Source organism: Hemitrygon akajei, chromosome 8 (genome assembly GCF_048418815.1).
Source record: "Hemitrygon akajei chromosome 8, sHemAka1.3, whole genome shotgun sequence".
Lineage (NCBI taxonomy): Eukaryota > Metazoa > Chordata > Chondrichthyes > Myliobatiformes > Dasyatidae > Hemitrygon > Hemitrygon akajei.
Genome location: NC_133131.1, coordinates 100,508,460 through 100,528,734, shown reverse-complemented (window position 1 = coordinate 100,528,734; position 20,275 = coordinate 100,508,460). Strand labels below are relative to the sequence as shown.

Sequence of the window (20,275 nt, the reverse complement as noted above, 5' to 3'; positions counted from 1 at the left end):
CCTTACCAGCTTATTAAGACGTGAGGCGTCCCTCTTCTTAATGCTTCCTCCCCAACACGCCACCACAAAGAAGAGGGCGCTCTCCACAACTGACCTATAGAACATCTTCAGCATCTCACTACAGACATTGAATGACGCCAACCTTCTTAGGAAGTACAGTCGACTCTGTGCCTTCCTGCACAAGGCATCTGTGTTGGCAGTAGTCTAGCTTCTCGTCTAACTGTACTCCCAGATACTTGTAGGTCTTAACCTGCTCCACACATTCTCCATTAATGATCACTGGCTCCATATGAGGCCTAGATCTCCTAAAGTCCACCACCATCTCCTTGGTCTTGGTGATATTGAGACGCAGGTAGTTTGAGTTGCACCATATCACAAAGTCCTGTATCAGTTTCCTATACTCCTCCTCCTGTCCATTCCTGACACACCCCACTATGGCCGTGTCATCAGCGAACTTCTGCACATGGCAGGACTCCGAGTTATATTGGAAGTCTGATGTGTACAGGGTGAACAGGACCGGAGAGAGTACGGTTCCCTGCGGCGCTCCTGTGCTGCTGACCACCGTGTCAGAGTAATTTCTTTAGCCAGAGAATGATGAATCTGTGGAATTTGTTGCCACAGGCAGCTGTGGAGGCCAAGTCTTTATGTATATTTAAGGCAGAGGCTGATAGATTCTTGATTGGTCAGGGCATGAAGGGATACAGGGAGAAGGCAGGAGATTGGGGCTGAGAGGAAAATTGGATCAGCCATTACGAAATGGTGGAGCAGACTCAATGGGCCAAATGGCCTAATTCTGCTCCTATATCTTATAGTCTTACGGTCCAAAATTCAACACTTAAGACATATGAATGCAAGCAACGATTTTTCATTTTTAAATGTAAGTAGAAAACCATTAAATTGTTCATACCTGTCAATGTAGAAAATAGAAAGCTGAAGTAATCCACATCAGTAACTAAACTGTTGGGAAGTGAAGGACCCCATCCACCAAAATAGGACCTAAAATTAAATAAAGGTCAACATTAAGTATTTTGCATAATTTTCACTTTCCTCAGATGCATGACAATACTTGGTCAAGGATACCCTTAATGACTCAATGGGACAAGGGAAAGAAATTCCTCAACACATTTGCAAAACACTGATATTAGAAATTATCACCTTGGTTAGTGAAAAATTAACCGAGGTAGAGATTAAAATACATAATGACCCAAGCTACCTCATTACAATTTACATGAGTCTCAGTTAAAGGTGTGACCATAATATTATATCTGTTTTCTTGCTATTTCCATCTAATATTTAATATTCTTAATCTTAAATCCACTGTGCAGTTAGAGCACTATTGTGTTAGCTATTTTTTTAAAAGACAAGAGGCACAATGCTGGACAAGATGGCAGCCATCCAAAATCCTGACAGATGAAGGAGATATGACAAAGTCAGTCAATGGCAGCAGGCATAGGAAAACAATTAAATGCTTTAAATGGTGATCCTTTCAACATTGTCTACAAATCAATTTGCCAGATGAAGATTAGATTTGGGAGGCAGAGCACAATCACTTGCAGCCTCTAGCCATGGCTCTTTGTGATGATGTGATTGTCTAAGCTTCTTCAGACCAGGCAATAGTGAGCACAGTACCCCCTGGGTGTCAGAAGGAATGATGATTTTCAAATACTCTGTTCAATTTCAATGCTGCAGAGCTTTATCATGGACATGTCTGGAGATGATCACAGATGGCCTTTACTAAACCATCCTGAAGAACGAATTATAAACAACCGGTTCTCTCGATAAGGTAGGTTCTTGGTTTTGAGTGACCACAAGGATCTAAGAGACATCAGCGATAGAAATGACTTAGTCTTCTTTTCTGCTCGAAGTACCTGATCCACCTTTCATATCAGTAAAGAACATTGAGGACATAGTCTTCAGAGAAAAAGATATCTTTGTGCTCACTTTAAGTTTGACAAGGGTGCCACCAATCTTTACATCTTTTTTTTTTAACCACTTTAGGGGTTCAAGTAATCCATTGAAAGTGATACACATTATCCAGAGTTCCATTATTCATGTAAATTGTGATTAATCTCCAATTCATCAGATGACTCAAGGATCATGCTTAATAAGATTTTTGATGTGTGCATAAGTTTGGCATGACAAATGGCATCAAGAAAACATATGTGGATATGATTTCTCCAGCATCAGAATGGAAAGAGGCAGATGCATACACATTCAGCATAAATGTTACATCAACTTCCATCTACAACATGATCCCATTTCTCTCATATGACAACATATGACATTTCCAACAGTACAGCTTATGGGACACAGAATCATCATGATATTGTTTCTCTGACAAAATCTTTTGACAACCTATTCTCCCATAACCTATAGTAGAATCTCCTTCTACAACCACCAGGCAGAAGGCCAGTCAAGCTCTCCTTCAACCCAGGAATCAATCTACTCAACCTATGGACCATAGAGTCACAGAGTACTACCGCACAGAAAAAGGCCATCAGCCCACCTAGTCAATCCGAAACTGTTATTCTGCCTAGTCATATTAACTTGCACCTAGACCATAGCCCTCTATTCCCCTCCCATCCATGTACTTATCCAAACGTCTCTTAAATGTTGCAGTCAAATCCGCATCCACCACTTCCATTTCCACATTCACATCACTCCCTTAGGCAAGAAGTTCTCCATCAGGTTTCCTTTAAATATTTCTCCTTTCACCCTTAACCTATGACTTCTAGTCTCACCCAATCTCAGTGGAAAATGCTTGCTTGCATTTATCCTACCTATACATGTCATAATTTTGTATACCTCCATTAAAACTCCCCTCATTTGAAGTAATTATCAAAATATTTATATGTCACCATATATGTGAAATTTCTTTCTGTAGGCATTCACAATACAAAGTATTACAATAGAATAATGAAAAACTACACACAAAGATTGACAAATAATTTGTGTGCAAAAGAAAACAAACAGAAAATACAAAGAGAACTATAATAACAAATAAATAGTAAATGAATAATACTGAGAACATGAGACATAGAATCCTTAAAAATGAGTCCATAGGTTGTGGAATCAGTTCAGAATTGAGGATGAGTGAAGTTATCCACGCTGGTTCAGGAGCCTGACGGCCAGAGGACAGTAACTGTTCATGAACTTAGTGGTATGGGATCCAAGGCTGCTTAAGTTCCTTCCTGATGGCAGCAGTCAGAAGAGTGCATGCACAGCAACCAGGATAACAGCAAAAAGCTTCCTTGGCAGACAGAACGGACAACACTTGACTGCGATGTGTTCCAGGTTGGGGGGGGGGGGGGGGTGTAGAAAGAGGAGCAGGACAGAGATAGAACCATCATGTCTGTGCACCATGATGAGCTGATCATGAAGCAAATGCAGCCCCCAATAGCTGTCGCCACTGTCGGGTCCGTGCGCTGGAAGGTGACGCCCTCAGGCTGAAGTGCTGTGTCTGTTATGCTGGGGCGTCTGTACTGTTGCAGTACAATAGAAGTATGCTGTTTCCTGCACAAGTTGATGCTATATAACAAACTATCCATGTATTTGAGTTACCTCACTCACCAAATATCCAACATCCACCTCAAATTACATAGCAATTAAGGTATAGCCCTAATAAGCCAAGTAGCCAATACTCTTCACCGCAAGTAACAGCATGCATATATTACCATCCCCCTAGCAAATTTATATGTGTAAATCAAAAGCTGTACAGAATGTACAATTTCAGATATCCTTTCCATCTTAAACTAATGTAAACTTTTCTAAAAGCATGCCCAAGGCCCATTTCTCAGAATTACATCTTCAATGCTATTATTTAAGAGCTGCAACTTAATTAACTTACAATGAAAATCTAGATCATTCCTTGTTTAAAATTGTAAGTTAGCATACTGTACTGTGAAAGGGTGCATTTTTCAAAACGAGGAACATAAAACCAAAGGCGACATACTTTTTACGCACCACTGAATACACACAAGAAATACAGCTATGAATGTCCTTAATGTGCTCATTATTTAGAGGAATAATGGGAGAATATTGATTATACCACACAGGCCATGCTTGCTTCTCGCTACTACCATCGGGCAAGAGGCACAGAAGTCTTAGGTCCCACCCCACTAGATTCAGGAACAGTTATTACCCTACAGTCACCAGGCTCCTGGATCAGTGTAGATCACTTCAATTGCCACTAACCTCAAATGATTCTCCTACCTACAGACTCGCTTTAAAGGACTTTTTACAACTTATGTTCTCGGTTTTTTATTTGCACAATTTGTCTTCTTTTTCACACTGGTTGTTTGTCAGTCTTTACTTATGTATAGTTTTTCATAAATTCTGGTGTATTTACTTCCCTGTAAATGCCTACAAGAAAATAAATCTCAGGATAGTTTATGGCAATGGATACAGTACCCTGAAAAAGTATTCACCCTTTGTTCACATAAATGCGAATTACCAGGGATTTTGATCAACTTAAATGAGATTTTTTATTTGTGAATCACATGCTCCTTTTTTCACAGTAGCACCCAAATAAAAGTACGAAAATTATAAAGCAGGAAAAACTAAAAATTCAAAACCTGAAAAGAATTAATTTCAAATGTATTCATCCTGCTTTGCTCAGTATTTAATTGAACAGCCTCTCACAGCTATTACAACCTTATCCTTTTTGGATAAGTCTGAATTAGCTTTGCATAAAGTGATGGAGCAAGATTTGCCCATTTGTCCTTGCTAAGTTGCTCAAGCTATGCCAAGTTATTTGGGGAGCAGCAGTGGCGAGAAATCTTGAGGTTTTGCCAGAGATCTTTCATCGGGTTAAGATCAGGACTCTGAATGGGCCACTCAAGGATATCAATTTTCTCAGTTTGAAGCCACCTCACAGTTGTTCTGGCAGTGTGCTTTGGGTCATTGTCCTGCCGAAAGACAAACTTCTTCCCTAGTTTAAGCTTTCTGGCAGAGGCTAGCATATTTTTATCCAGGATCTCTATTTAGCAGCATTCATCTTTCAATCAATCCTGACCAGATTTCCAATCCCTGCTGTTGAAAAGTATCCCACAGCATGTTGCTACCTCCACCATATTTTATAGTAGGAATGTGTTACCTGGCTGTTATGCAATATTATATTTAGCCCACACATACTACTTAGTGTTGAGGCCAAAGAACTCTACTTTAGTATCACCCAACCACAAGACCTTCTTCCACATTTTTACAGCATCTTCTAAGTGACTCTTTGCAAAGTCTTTACAGGCAAGGATATGTTTTTAAGCAGTACATGTAGTATAAATCTAATACCCCACATCAGCCAGAAATTGCCCCTTAAAAAGGGGGGCAATTGCACAGGTTCTAACTATTGTTATTGTCCTTGAAAACAACACAGAAGATTTGCTTTGAAAGGAGAAAACATTACATTTCAGGTCAGCTTGAAATGTGAAATCTATTTCTCCCTTCATGGATACTACTGAGTTATTTTCTGTTGTTAATTCCAATTTCCAGCACCTGTGTTTTGTGTTTTTCTTTTGCACAAACTAAATTTTGAGAAGGAACAAGCAATAATTATAAGATTTTATCCCCATATACAAAGGAGCATGATTTTGACTACAAAAAAAAGGTTTGGAACACAAGCAATATCATTTAAAATGTTACCAGGTTAATATTCAAAAACCTGCAGAGAGAAAACAGTGAAACACAATGAGAGGAAAATTCCAGAAGAAATCTGATGTATTAGATTATACCTCCCTTGTGAGACTAAAAGCCTGTGTTTTTGAGAGAATATGGTATATAATTACTGTAGGGAGATTACATATAAACAGATTCCTTCCGTATCAATACTGTTTATTTCCCCAAGCCAGCTATTTTTATTGGCTCATCAATGTCCAAAGTAACTCTTAAGTGATTCACAATAAAATTGTGTTATAACAAATTCAGCCTGTGGAATATAAATAATGTTCCCCAATTCATCAATCTCTTCCTATACAGTTCACATATGGAAACATACGTTATTGCAAAACTACCTGTACCTTGGAAAATTCCAGCTTGAAGCCAGTGCCTAGTTTCATTATTACACTTTATCATACAAACCTTCCACTGCAAAAGTGAGTACACATGACAAATGCTATTTCTTAAATTCACAAAAAATCCAGTTTCCACTTATTTGTTTACTGTCTGGGATATTTGGTAAATCAGAAATTATTAAATTGTCAGATTTTGACCAATTTAAAAACATACTAAGTAAGAATCCTATAAAGTTACTGTGTGAACATATTTCAAAGGTTGTTACTTAATATTAATACACATTAGGTCATTTCAAATTGCGAACTATTATAAACTTTTCTTCTAATGTGATACCATCTTCATATGGCTCCTCCAGAAATTGTGAATCTGTGCATTTAACAACTTATGAGGACTTTAAAAACTTAATTATAATTAAATGATCTAGACTTATATGGTCTGTGACCCTTAACTAATGGTGAAACACTGCCAACTCTCTAATCCAAAGATGACTGTTTTTGAAAAATAAGCTAGCTTCTTTGTTAGTTCCTCACATTCTATAACACTTGGCATTAGTGCCTGGCATTTTCACCAGTTTTAGATTTAGCAATTTTAAATTTACAGCAATTTCCAGTTCATTGGGACATATCGCGACCAGTACATTTTTGTTCAATTAAGGGGGTTGACCCAATTAACTGAAGTTTCATGAAAATAGTTTGTCTTTTTTTAAAAATAAAATTTGACTATCGTTTAACTAAGTAGCCAATTGTGTACTTAAATGAAATACAGAACTAACTAGAACACTACTATAAATATGTGTATTAGTTCCTAATATTTATCAATGGAGAAATTCTTCCAGTGTATGCTGCTATGCTCTTTTGATTAACTACAAATGGACCAGATCAGACAGCTAGTGCTGATAATGGTCTGCCTTCAGATGTTTTTGACAATTGCATCCTGCCAATCTTTATTTTCATTGTAACATTCAAAATGATAGCTTTTCATAGATCCTAATTTGTTGAAGTAGTCAAACAGTTTCATTTTCATTCCGGGGCGTTTCTTACATCTCCTGAATGCTTGCAACCACAGTGAGGAAAAATGTTCTTAATTGTCTTAACTGCTTATTTCTTATTAACTATCAGTGACAAAAAACATTGCTTTTTGAACACAAATACAAGCAACAGACACTATTTAAAAACTGTTCAGTTACTAACAGCCACATAAGTGCATGTGACTGACATTTGGTTGAAACTGTTCAGCAAGTCTCTTGTCCAAATTAAGCGGCATAGTATCCCAAATAAACGAAGAAAATCAAGGCCATTTAGCAATTAATTTTTGTTCTTTTAGTTGTCCGAAATAAATGCCACAATTTACCAAAAGCCCAATTAACCAAAATCCATTGTATTTCTGTATATCTACCCTCTTTAATTCTAACTTTCTCTTGTAACCTTTCCCAGCAACAACTGTTTAAAAGTACTCATTCAGTTTCTTCACTAGCAAACTTTTTTTAAGTCTCATTTTTCTTTTTACTTACTACATGCTCAAAGTTCAAAGGAAATTTATTATCAAAGTAAATACATCATCACATACAACCCTGAGATTCATTTCTTTGCAAGCTTGCATACAAAATCTTATTTTTACCCAACTACAAAATCTGCCAGGAAATAAATATCTGACTTTTCCCAAAACACTCTCTATATTTATTGTATAATTTCCATTTTGTACAATTAAACATTCCCTTTAAGTCATGGATTAAGTTACTTATTTCATTTTTTCCTGCAGAATCTTAACTGAATGTGGTAATAAATATCTACAACAGAACAATCAATTTGAAAAATTTCCTATTACTGTGCATTGTGAATTCCAATTTATCCAAGCTAATTTTTTTTTGTTTTTTTCCCATTTAGATACTCTTACTATACCTACTACAACTCTATTTCAACTTTAGCAAAAAGAAAATCTAGAAATTCCCAGCTAAATTACTGAGTTGCATTCCTGAAGAAAAAAAGCAAGTTCCACATTGTAAACATGTACTTGATTGCACAACACTTTGGTTTGTGATCTGAATGGCTCCATTGCTTTGCTATGGACAATATGTTGAATCTCAAAAATAAACATTCTGTAATATTTGGCAAGATTTCAACAATGAATTAGATTCTAGGCAAGAACATTTTTTGTCTAATGTCTAGAAGAAAACTATAATAAATGAAAATTAGCAAACTTACCTTGTGTGCAGTATTCGGATTAGATTAATGGCAAGCTTAGAGGATAACCTTCCCATGGTGCAGCAGCGACTTAGACAAGACAGTAACTCCGATGAAATGCGTGGTAAGAAATATACAAGTTGCACCAAACAATGTTGAGTTTCAGACGGAAGGAGCACCAAACTGCCATCTTGTGGATCTAAGCAAAGATTACAAAGTCAATAAGATACTTACTGGTAGTTCTGCTGAAACACAGCCGTTGTGTTCCTGAGAAACTCTCTTTATTGAAAATCATATTACTATTAGTGTCAATAATGGTGAAAATAGGTTTAAGAACTAGAGACTTTCAGACTTGCAATAACATGGTTATTTTTCCTGCAGAAGTTTCAAAAATAAAGGTGTTTTTAATAGCTGTAAGTACATTCTGTAACTGCAAAAATACTAGAGCTGTATGTTTAAAGAGCAAACACGAGGAAATCTGCAGATGCTGGAAATTCAAACAACAACACACACAAACTGCTGGTGGAACACAGCAGGCCAGGCAGCATCTATAGGGAGAAGCGCTGTCGACGTTTTGGGCCGAGACCCTTCGTCAGGCCCGAAACGTCGTCAGTGCTTCTCCCTATAGATGCTGCCTGGAGAGCTGAATGTTTCATTATTTAATGAAACATCCTTGCACAAGTGTCAATAGAAATGATAGCCTGTCAATTATTAAAGTCTTCTCTTATGAGACTAACAGCCTGTGTTTTTGGGAGAAAATGGCATATAATTACTGCAGGGAAATTACAGAAACATTCCATTCTACATCAATACTGTTTATTTCCCACAGACAGTTATTTTGTTGGCTTGTCTCTGTTCAAAGTAACTCTTAAGTGATTCACAATCAAAATCATGTTATAACAAAATTCAGCCTGTAGAATTCAAATAGTGCTCCCTAGTTCATCAATCACATCCTATACGATTAACATATGGAAACATATGTTATAGCAGAACCACCTGTACCTTGGAAAATTCCAGCATTAAGCTGGTGCCTAGTTTCATTAATGCATTTCATCACTCAACTCTTCCACTGCAAAAGGAAGCATACGTGACAAATGCTATTTCTTAAATTCAGGAAAAATCCAGTTTTCATATTTCAAAGGTAATTACTTAATATTAAAGCACATTAGGTCATTCCTAAATTGTGAATATTTATAAATGTTGCAACTAATATGATACTATCCTCACATAGTCCCTCCAAAGATTGTAACCATTTGGGTTTCCCTTATCCCCAAAACATACAAGGTTGGTAGGTTAAACAACCACTGTAAATTACCAAAGTGTAAGTTGATGGTACAGCAATTGGAGAGACTAATGAAAGCTCGGGAGAGAGAATGAGCCATAGAGAAATAAGTATAGAAACAAGACAGATATGCTTAGTCCAAGAACCAAAATAAATTTGACAGGCTGAATAATCTTGAGAAAATATTAATATGTTTCTTTTGAAAAACAGCTCATTCAGATGATCCACCACAATCACATGTTATAACCAGTTTAGATAGATAGATAGATAGATACTTTATTCATCCCCATGGGGAAATTCAACATTTTTTCCAATGTCCCATACACTTATTGTAGCAAAACTAATTACATATAATACTTAACTCAGTAAAAATATGATATGCATCTAAAATCACCCTCTCAAAAAGCATTAATAATAGCTTTTAAAAAGTTCTTAAGTAGTTTACTTAAATACATTGAGGCCTAACCCCGGCACTTTAACATATCTTACTCCTGGCGGTTGAATTGTAAAGCCGAATGGCATTGGGGAGTATTGATCTCTCCAGTATTTAAACAGTATTTAGCAATCTGTTGTACTTTGGATGTAAATTAAAACACAAACTGCTGTTTACTCATTTCTGAATAAAATCACTTAGAAATAATGTCTAGATTAGAAACAGTTAAACCAACAAAAGTCAGTTCCAATGGAGCACTTTTTGCCAAGCAGGAAAAACTACACACACTAGGGAAGTGGACTGACCTGGCAACATTTTGCATAGCTATTCACTATTTTTGTTGAGACACTTTGCTGACTTAAGAGAAAAAAATTATTTTCGTCTGCTCAATAAAATGTCTGCTGATCTGTCAAGATATTAGATTTTCTACAAGGGCTTCTATATATAACAGTATAGCATTTTAGAATAAGTCAGATATTCAAATTATTGAAACATAATCCACGGATATTTCTTTATGTCCCTTGCTACTTTCATCCAGTTTTATGTTGATAGGTCAGCTAACTGGAGAGAATTTGTTTTCTTCCCTCATCTAACAATTCTGATATAGAAAAATCAAACACCTGCAGATGCTCCAACTCTGAAATGAAAACACAAAGTGCTGGAAATACTCAGCTGGATTAGAGGACTCTGGAGATAGAAAACAAAATTAACACTTCAAGTATATGAATTTAAGAACTGAGAAAAAAATGAGAAAACAACGTGTTTTCGCATTGCAGAGAAAACAAAGGGAATAGTGCTAGTGTGCTATCCAGATGACACAATGCTTTGGAACTTCTTGTTAACTGATGAATGAGCCAGAAAGGTTTTTTAAAAAAATAAGTACAAAAATATATTGATACTGTCGGAAGAAGAGAAAAATTGCTGGAAATCTGAAACAAAAGAAAATGTTGGAAAAAGAACACCAAATCAGGCAAGAGCTATGGAGAAAGAAAACAATGAAGATCAATGATTTTATATCAGAACTGATCAAGTCTGACACATAGAAGAGAGGTCAGTTATTTGAAAGTATTGAACTCAATATTAAGTCCCTAGGACTGCAAACTGTTTCAGTGAAAGATGATGTGCAGTTCCTCAAACGTACACTGAACCTCACTGGAATTATACAGACATACTAGCGGGGTGAGATGCAGAAGTGAAGCAAAAGGTGTTCTGTCGAGGTCGATCTGATTTGGTGACCGCTTTGCAAATTTCCTCCATTCAGTCTAAAAGCTTAAACTCAAGTTTTTTTGTCACTTAATTCTCCATCCCACTCTCACACTAACCCCTCTGTATTTACACTCCAACATTATTTCAATGAAACCAACCGGTGGTGTAATGGCATTTGCACTGGACTTTGAGGCAAGTGATCCCCGGTTTGAATCCTGCCGGCTTCTTGCACAATTTCCATTTATGCTAGGTTGAGCATTGAGCTAGCAAATCAGACTCGTAAAAAAATAAACAGACATAAATGTCAATGACACAACAAGGTTGACGCCCGATGTGCCCCAAGGCATGGAATGGAACAATAATTATTTCCGATGAAGTCCAACATTCGCATGAGGAACAGCAGCTCATCATGTTGAGAAACGTTAGGGCTCAACACAGAATCCAACAATTTCAGATAACCAGCTGTTCTTGTTTGTGTCAGAACTGTCTAATATTAATATAAACTCATCCACCTTAACTCAGTTTATATGTCTCTCCACAGATGCCCCCTAATGCATGGAGAACTTTCAGCATTCTCTTTTGTTTCAGGTTTCCAGCAACTGCAGACTTCTTTCTTTACAGTTCCAGCATACTCAATTGTATTTACCCCTCTTGATGGCCCTTATTTAGCCATAAACCAGACAGCTCCAAAAGTACTATTTCACCTGGATAATAATGCTGCCCACCCTCAAGCAATTCCCTTCACTCTTTCCACCCTTTTGTTCAAACTAACTTGGTTTCTCCAGTTTTAATAATACTGATTCTGTTGACTACCCAATACTTTTGAAGCTTAATAACTTAAATTTGCAAATTGAAACAATTTACTGTTATATTTGTGTACTGTTTATCACTAATGTGCACATGTAGAATTCTAGCTATGAATTTTTTTGTCATAATACATATTATTCTTTCTGCTGTACTCAGTCTTAAATATTAGGTTTCTAAAACATATTTTACCATATAATCTGAAGACATTGCTTTGAAGGCTCTGAAGTAGGTCTTTGCTTGAACGAGCAGCCGCCGCATGTATTACATCAATGAGTTGTGCCGAAAGCAGTGGATTCTTTGAACCAAGTTGTGCTAGCTGTAATGGCAATCCAGCCAGCCAACGTGATAGCACCTTACTTCTACTCAACAAAAGAAAAAAAAAATTAGTTGTCAACAAAAAACATTTAATGATTAATGATTGACAAATATTGAGTTATAGAGAAATACTGTACCTGCACAGAATTAGATTTTGAACTATAGAAAAGAAAACTAAGCAGCAAATACAAAACTTTCCATCCATTCCCAGAGGCATTCAATAGATATTGTTGCTCTATTATCTCAAATGTCAAATTCAGAAAAATTCCTACTTTTAAACATACTTAAGGCATTATATATATCAGGAAATCACTTCAACTATGTTTCTAAATATCTGTATATTTTCTCTTTGGCAAGATTCAATAGAAGAAAGAAGTCTACGTTCTAATTGCACTTATCTACAAAATAGTTGTCCTTAAAAAAACGTCATTTTACCAAGATTAAATCTGTAAAATTAAAGGGAAAGAGTATGATAAAACTGCATTGGGAACTGAAGCTGATACTGATAATCTAGAAATTAAGTTCAAATATAACAGTGGCTTGCTAATTTAAAAATCAATTAAGTAAATCTTGAATAAAATGCTGGCATTACTTATGGTGAACTACTAATTAGTTTCATTTCAAAGAAAATGTGCTACCCTTATCTGGTCTGAACCAAATCTGACTTTACACACACACACACACACACACACACACACACACACACACACACACACAAAATAATGTTTGATTCTTAACTACCAACTGAAATGGCCTAGGAAGTTTCTTATTTCAATGAAAAACACAACAGATTGTGGAAATAACTTCATATGGTGAACCACAGCTGTGCAAGGACCTTATTGGCACTTAAAGGGTAAGAAATTGTAAGTAATAAATGCCTGCCTTCACATGAATGTCCAAAGCCAGTGATTATGTTAATCAAAACAATGCTCCCTGGCTTCCTGCACACTAAATTTTAAAAGTGCCATCCCATGAAAGGCACAAAGTACAAATCAGAACAACTCCCTATTGATTAGCTCTTCAGTCAAGAGTAGCAATAGTTAAATAAAGCATCAAAAAGAAAGAAAAACTCAGAATGTCAGCAAGGTGGACCTACCACCCACCAACCCTTACCCCTGCAGTCTTCTGTGTTTTTTTTACTGAGTTGGAAAAGAAGCTGAAACCTAGCCAAGCTCAGTAAACAACAGGGTAAAAGTGACAGCAAGCATATTCAGCTACAAGTACTGCTTCAAATTTGTCCAGGTAACAGATGCCCATTGCCAGGGAATTTGGTTCCCTCCAAATAGAAAATAGATATGGAGCTCAAGATTCCCAATCAGCTGTCACAAAAGTATTCAATAACTATATTGGTCCTGACACAAATGTAACAACTGAATCTCAGAAGGTGACACTGTCTGGAAATATTGGACAAGATGCAAATAGTAGACTATATAAACACTTAATGTACTTGAGCAAAGCAACAGTAGTTGGCAGTGCATGTCCTACCCAATTAATTTAACTGTTTCATCAACAAAAATGTTACAGGGCACTGTCAATGCAGTTCACTTGCAGCCTCAATTTTTCCAACAATGAAGAATAATATTCTAGACTACATACAGTTGCAAGAAAAACTTTGTGAACCCTTTGCAATTACCTGTTCTTCTGCATTATTACTCATAAAATGTGGTCTGATCTTTATCCAAGTCACAGTAATAGACAAACACAATCTGTCTAAACTAATAACTCACAAATAATTGTACCTCTGTTCTTCAATACTGAGTATACACTATTTAAACAATCATATTCTAGATAGATAGATAGATACTTTATTCATCCCCATGGGGAAATTCAACATTTTTTCCAATGTCCCATACACTTATTGTAGCAAAACTAATTACATACAATACTTAACTCAGTAAAAATATGATATGCATCTAAAATCACCCTCTCAAAATGCATTAATAATAGCTTTTAAAAAGTTCTTAAGTAGTTTACTTAAATACATTGAGTCCTAACCCCGGCACTTTAACATATCTTACTCCTGGCGGTTGAATTGTAAAGCCGAATGGCATTGGGGAGTATTGATCTCTTCATCCTGTCTGAGGAGCATTGCATCGATAGCAACCTGTCGCTGAAACTGCTTCTCTGTCTCTGGATGGTGCTATGTAGAGGATGTTCAGGGTTTTCCATAATTGACCGTAGCCTACTCAGCGCCCTTCGCTCTGCTACCGATGTTATACTCTCCAGTACTTTGCCCACGACAGAGCCCGCCTTCCTTACCAGCTTATTAAGACGTGAGGCGTCCCTCTTCTTAATGCTGCCTCCCCAACACGCCACCACAAAGAAGAGGGTGCTCTCCACAACTGACCTATAGAACATCTTCAGCATCTCACTACAAACATTGAATGACGCCAACCTTCTAAGGAAGTGCAGTCGACTCTGTGCCTTCCTGCACAAGGCATCTGTGTTGGCAGTCCAGTCTAGCTTCTCGTCTAACTGTACTCCCAGATACTTGTAGGTCTTAACCTGCTCCACACATTCTCCATTAATGATCACTGGCTCCATATGAGGCCTAGATCTCCTAAAGTCCACCACCATCTCCTTGGTCTTGGTGATATTGAGACGCAGGTAGTTTGAGTTGCACCATATCACAAAGTCCTGTATCAGTTTCCTATACTCTTCCTCCTGTCCATTCCTGACACACCCCACTCTGGCCGTGTCATCAGCGAACTTCTGCACATGGCAGGACTCCGAGTTATATTGGAAGTCTGATGTGTACAGGGTGAACAGGACCGGAGAGAGCACGGTCCCCTGCGGCGCTCCTGTGCTGCTGACCACCGTGTCAGACCTACAGTCTCCCAACCGCACATACTGAGGTCTATCTGTCAAGTAGTCCACTATCCAATCCACCATATGAGAGTCTACTCCCATCTCCGTTAGTTTGTGCCTTAAGACCTTGGGCTGGATGGTGTTAAAGGCACTAGAGAAGTCCAGGAATGTAATCCTCACAGCACCACTGACCCCATCCAGGTGAGAGAGGGATTTGTGCATAATAGTATGTAACCCTCTAGGGTAATGCCTTCTACAAAAGCTATTTGGAGTCAGATGTTCCAATCAATGACATGAGATTGGAAGTGTGGGTTGCAGAGGTGCCCTGCCCCATAAAAAAGACACACAAAGTCAGGTTATGGACAGAGCCAGCTGCTCTCATGAAAGAACTATTCATGTGCACCATGCCTCAATTGAAACAACTTTCAGAGGACCTCAGAAGAATTGTAGAGATGCATGAAGCTGGAAAAGGCTACAAAAGCATTTCTGAACACTTGAGTGTTCATCCATCCACAATAAAGAGAAATTGTCTACAAATGGAGGAAATTCAGTATCCTCGCTATTCCCCCAGGAGTGGGCATCTTGCAAAGATCACACCAAGAGCACAACGTGCAAAACTGAAGGACATGAAAAAGAACCCAAAGGTAACAGCAAAAGACCTACAGAAATCTCTAGAACTTTCTAAAGTCTCTGTTCATGTGTCGACTACATGAAAAACACTGAACAAGAATGGTGTTCATGCAAAGACACTATGGATAAAACCACTGCTCTTCAACAGAAAAAACATTGCTACATGTCTCAAGTTTGCAAAAGATCATCTGGATATTCCACTAGGCTTTTGGGACAATGTTCTGTAGATAGATGAGACAAAAGTTGAACTTTGTTAACAGAAATGCACACCGCTATGTTTGGAGGAAAAAGGGCACTGCATACCAGCACCAAAACCTCATGAAGCATGGTGGAAGGAGCATCATGGTTTGGAGCTGCTTTGCTGCGTCAGGCCTAGACAGCTTTCAACTGTCGAGGGAACAATGAATTCAAAATTGTATCAAGACATTTTACAGGAGAATGTCAGGGTAGTGGTCTGTCACCTGAAGCTTAATAGAAGTTGGATGATACAACAAGACAATGATCTGAAACACAAGAGTAACTCAACCACAGAATTGTTTAAAAAGAAGAAAATTTGTGCTTTGGAATGGCCAAGTCAGAGTCCAGACCTAAAGAGGGCTAGTCATGCAAGGTGTCCCAGAAATATTGATGAAACTGAAACAGTTTTGTATGGAGTAATGGTCTAAAATTCCTCCTCACTGTGCAAGTCTGATAGCAGCTACAGGAAATGTCTGGTTATTGCCGCTGAAGGAGGTTCTACCAGTTATTAAATACAAGGGTTCACATACTTTTTCCAGCCTGGACTGTAAATGATTAAACAATGTGTTCAATAAAGACATGCAAAGTACAATTGTTTGTGTGTTATTAGCTTAGGCAGATTGTGTTTGTCTATTATTGTGACTTAGATGAAGACCAGAATACATTACATGAGTAATTAATATAGAAAACCAGGTAATTACAAAAGATTCACAAACTTTTTCTTGCATTTGTAAGGACATAATGATATCCTTAGTTAGTCAGACAGGAATCATACTCACTTCTACATTGGAAACATTGTCTGTACACTCATTGTTGAGGGGAATGTATACTTTACCTAGCAATCTGAAGATTTGATGTTTTCTCTCTCAGGTAAAGACCGCTAAAGAAATTGATCAACATGGTGCGAACAGAAAGAGCAAGTCCCTGTTGCTGGTACTGTGTGTAAACTGCTCTCAGCAATTCTTCTGTAGCTGCTAAAAATAAGTACAAAGAATAAATTGGGGAAAATAAACAGTTTAAAAAAAACTATCTGCTTAAAGATCCAAACTCCCTAAGATTCAATAAGGTAAGTTTCCAAAGTACACTCAAAGCATAATAACTGACCCCAATGAACCTACATTCCAGAGAGCTTAAATAAAATCTCCCAGACCCACTCCTGATTTCTGCTATGAATATATTCCACGTGAATGTCTCGGGGTGGGGGAGTGGCCACAGTGAGGAAAGAAAAAGCTAAATATAGCTAAATTATCTGCCTATGCCCAACTAGGTTTGTACTTAATGGATGGGCACATAAGCAAAGTACCTGGTGACATCATAATGGAACCCAATGAGACTAAAAAAGGAAATAATTTTAAATCTTTTCTTTTTCTATTTCTCTTTGAATGTATATTGAAAGTAATGCTTTAACAAATATCGAATGTTCAAGCAGATAACTTCATTATAAATTATTTAATACTTTCAAACTCGCAATGTGTAAAAACCAACAGGACTCAGTATGTTAAAGGCAACAATAAAAAAACTATTCAGGAAATAGTTGGTTTATGAATGCATCATGTCTAATTGTCACAGCCACCTAATGTACTGCATAAGCTTAGTGGATTGCAATATGCAAAGTACACAACTTTTTAACATTAATGCTGACTTTTACTTATTCATTACTTTATCTCACCTCTGTTGTGCTGTATCAATACAAGCCTCCATACCAGCATTAGCATCCCACTCAGCTGTTGGCAGGTCAGTTTCCTACCATCTGACAAATTTTCAGTCACAAATTTTCGTATTTGCTCTAACCAGTCTGAATCCTGATGGACAGTTAAAGAATTGGTGAGTGACACCATGACCTGACACAATGCCAGATTCAATGCAAGAGAATGGTCTGCATTGTTCATAAATGTTGCTCCTTGTTTATCCCTGAAAATAAGTGAAAATTAATGACTTTCTTCTGGTACACATTTAATGCAGAGTAAGATAAAAGTAACTTCATTAATTTGTATTTATAAATGTTTTATACCATCAACCAAATTAATAATTTGATTTTTTTAAAGAAGGAAACGTACTCAAATACTGTACTCCAGAAGTGCAAATTGAATTCAATTTTCTATTTCCTCACAATGTAGAAAGAGGCCATAAAGCTCAGTGAGACTATATTGGCTCTGTGTAACCTATTCTCTCACACATATCATTAACTACCCTTGATTCCCACACCAGATAATTTATTGAAGGCAATTAACCAATGTGACTTCAGGACACTGGAAGAAACCCAAGCAAGGGTGGGGGTGATGGTGGGAATGTAGGGGAGAAGAAGGGAATGTCCTCACAGCAACACACACAAATCGCTAGAGGAACTCAGCAGGTCAGGCTGCATCTATGGAAAAGAATAAACAGTTGACATGTTGGGCCGAGACCCTTCTTCAGGTCTAGAAAGGAAGGAGGAAGACACCAGAACAAAAAGGTGTGGGGAGCGGAAGAAGGATAGCTAGAAGATGATAGGTGAAGCCAGGTGGGTAGGAAAGGTAAAGGGCTGTTGAGCAAGGAATCTGAGGAAATCTCATGAATACAGGGAAAACGAGCAAATTTCACACAGGAAGCACTGAGGTCATAACCGAACCTGGATTGCTTGAACTGTAAGGCAGCTGCGCTTCTTGCTGTTCCACTCTGCTGCTATCAAGCAAATCGCTCTTAATTTTCAAAAAGCTATGTTTTGCAATCAATCTTTTAAAAATGAATTCATCGGAAGCTAATTGATGGAGTCATCTAACACCAAGTCATTTTAGGTAACAAATTATTATGGAATGAGGTTATGTTTACATTGATCTGAAACTCTATCAATGATTGTATTGTTCATGCAAGCTTTCCACCAAAGGAACCCTTGTTATCCAGATATTTAACCCATCAATGTAAAGAGATGATTGCAACTGCAATACACTTATCATTTAACATTAAGCTCCATTCAAAGCAGTAAAAGGAAGTTTTATTCATAGTTTCATGAACCAGAATATTTCTTTCATGTACTAATTCCATACCTCTCCTTTTCCATCATATCAAAATTGTTTACTTACTTTTTATCCCAATCTTTCTTTCTGTTCCTGGGTGTCTCCAACACAGAATAAGGAAAATGCCTGATGAAATGATCTTTAAAATCACAAAGATAGTGATTTCGTAGCCAGAATTCCTGAAAAACATGGAAACAATTTTTTTTTAGAAAGTAGGCATTATAGAATATTAGTCTAAGTATACCAAATCTTTTGAACTGAACATAGAATAATGCAATAAAGTACAGGCCCTTCTGCCCATGATGTTGTACCGAACTTTTAACCTACTCAAGATCTATCTAACCCTTCCTTCCCACATAGCCCTCCGATTTTCTTTCATTAGTGTGTCTATCAAAAAGTCTCATAAATATCCCTAATGTATCTGCCTCTACCAATACACCTTGTTTAATGCATCTACTGCTCTCTGTATAAAAGGGCTACCTTTGACATTCCCCCCCTATATTTTCCTCCAATCACCTTAGAATTATCTCCATCCCGCCCCCAAACCATATTAGCCATTTCCACCTTGAGAAAATTCCCTGGCTGTCTACTCAAACTATGCATCTTATCTTCTTTTACACCTCCACCAAGTCACCTCTCATCCTCCTTCACTTCAGAGAAAAGCCCCAGCTCATTCAACCTATCCTCATAAGACACACACTCAAAGTTTCAGGAACACTACCTAACAAATTTCATGACATATGCCAGTGATATTTAACTTGATTCTGATTCTGACATGCTCTCTGATCTTGAAGCTTGGGGTACTGGAGCTTGGAGTTCAATTCCGGTGTTTTCTGTAAGTCTGTACGTTGCTTCCTAACTTCACATGGATTTCCTCTGGGTGCTCTGGTTTCCTCCCACAGTCCAAAGACATATGTTATTCAGTTAACTGTAAATTGTCCCATGAATAGGTGAGGGTTAAATTGGTGGGTAACTGGGCAGCGCGGCTCGAAGGTCCGGAAGAGCCTATTCCGCACTATATCTCTAACTGAAAATAAATATCCTCTGCACCCTACCTAAAGCTTTGACATCATTCCTATAATGAAGCAACCAGAAATTAACACAATATCCCAAAGGGACTACTAATATGAATAAAGCAACACACACAAAATGCTGGAGGAACTCAGCAGGTCAGGCAGCATCTATGGAAAAAAGTACAGTCGACGTTTCGGGCCAAGACCCGTCTCCAGGCCTGCCAAAGTACTTTGTGTGTGTTGCTTGGATTTCCAGCATCTGCAGATTTTCTCCTGTTTGTGATTGAATATAAATAAATAACTGTCTCCCTTTTCTTGATCTATCTGTCTCCTTCACCGGAGACAAACTGTCTACTGATAATTTT

General features: G+C 37.5%; 1 protein-coding gene across 4 annotated transcripts in view; it reads right to left on the bottom strand.

Annotated features, from left to right (window-relative positions):
• Positions 1 to 20,275, bottom strand: part of tex10 (testis expressed 10) — a 75,694-nt gene that overhangs the window by 31,140 nt on the left and 24,279 nt on the right. For 3 of the 4 annotated variants that reach the window (XM_073054272.1, XM_073054274.1, XM_073054271.1), the window contains exons 6-11: positions 18,964 to 19,076; positions 17,574 to 17,815; positions 16,740 to 16,878; positions 12,104 to 12,273; positions 8,208 to 8,385; positions 908 to 996 (exon numbers count right to left, since the gene is read on the bottom strand). In XM_073054272.1, coding sequence (XP_072910373.1) covers positions 908 to 996; positions 8,208 to 8,385; positions 12,104 to 12,273; positions 16,740 to 16,878; positions 17,574 to 17,815; positions 18,964 to 19,076 — 931 coding nt within the window. The remainder of the gene's footprint in view (positions 1 to 907; positions 997 to 8,207; positions 8,386 to 12,103; positions 12,274 to 16,739; positions 16,879 to 17,573; positions 17,816 to 18,963; positions 19,077 to 20,275) is intronic. The other variant, XM_073054273.1, reaches the window with a different exon arrangement.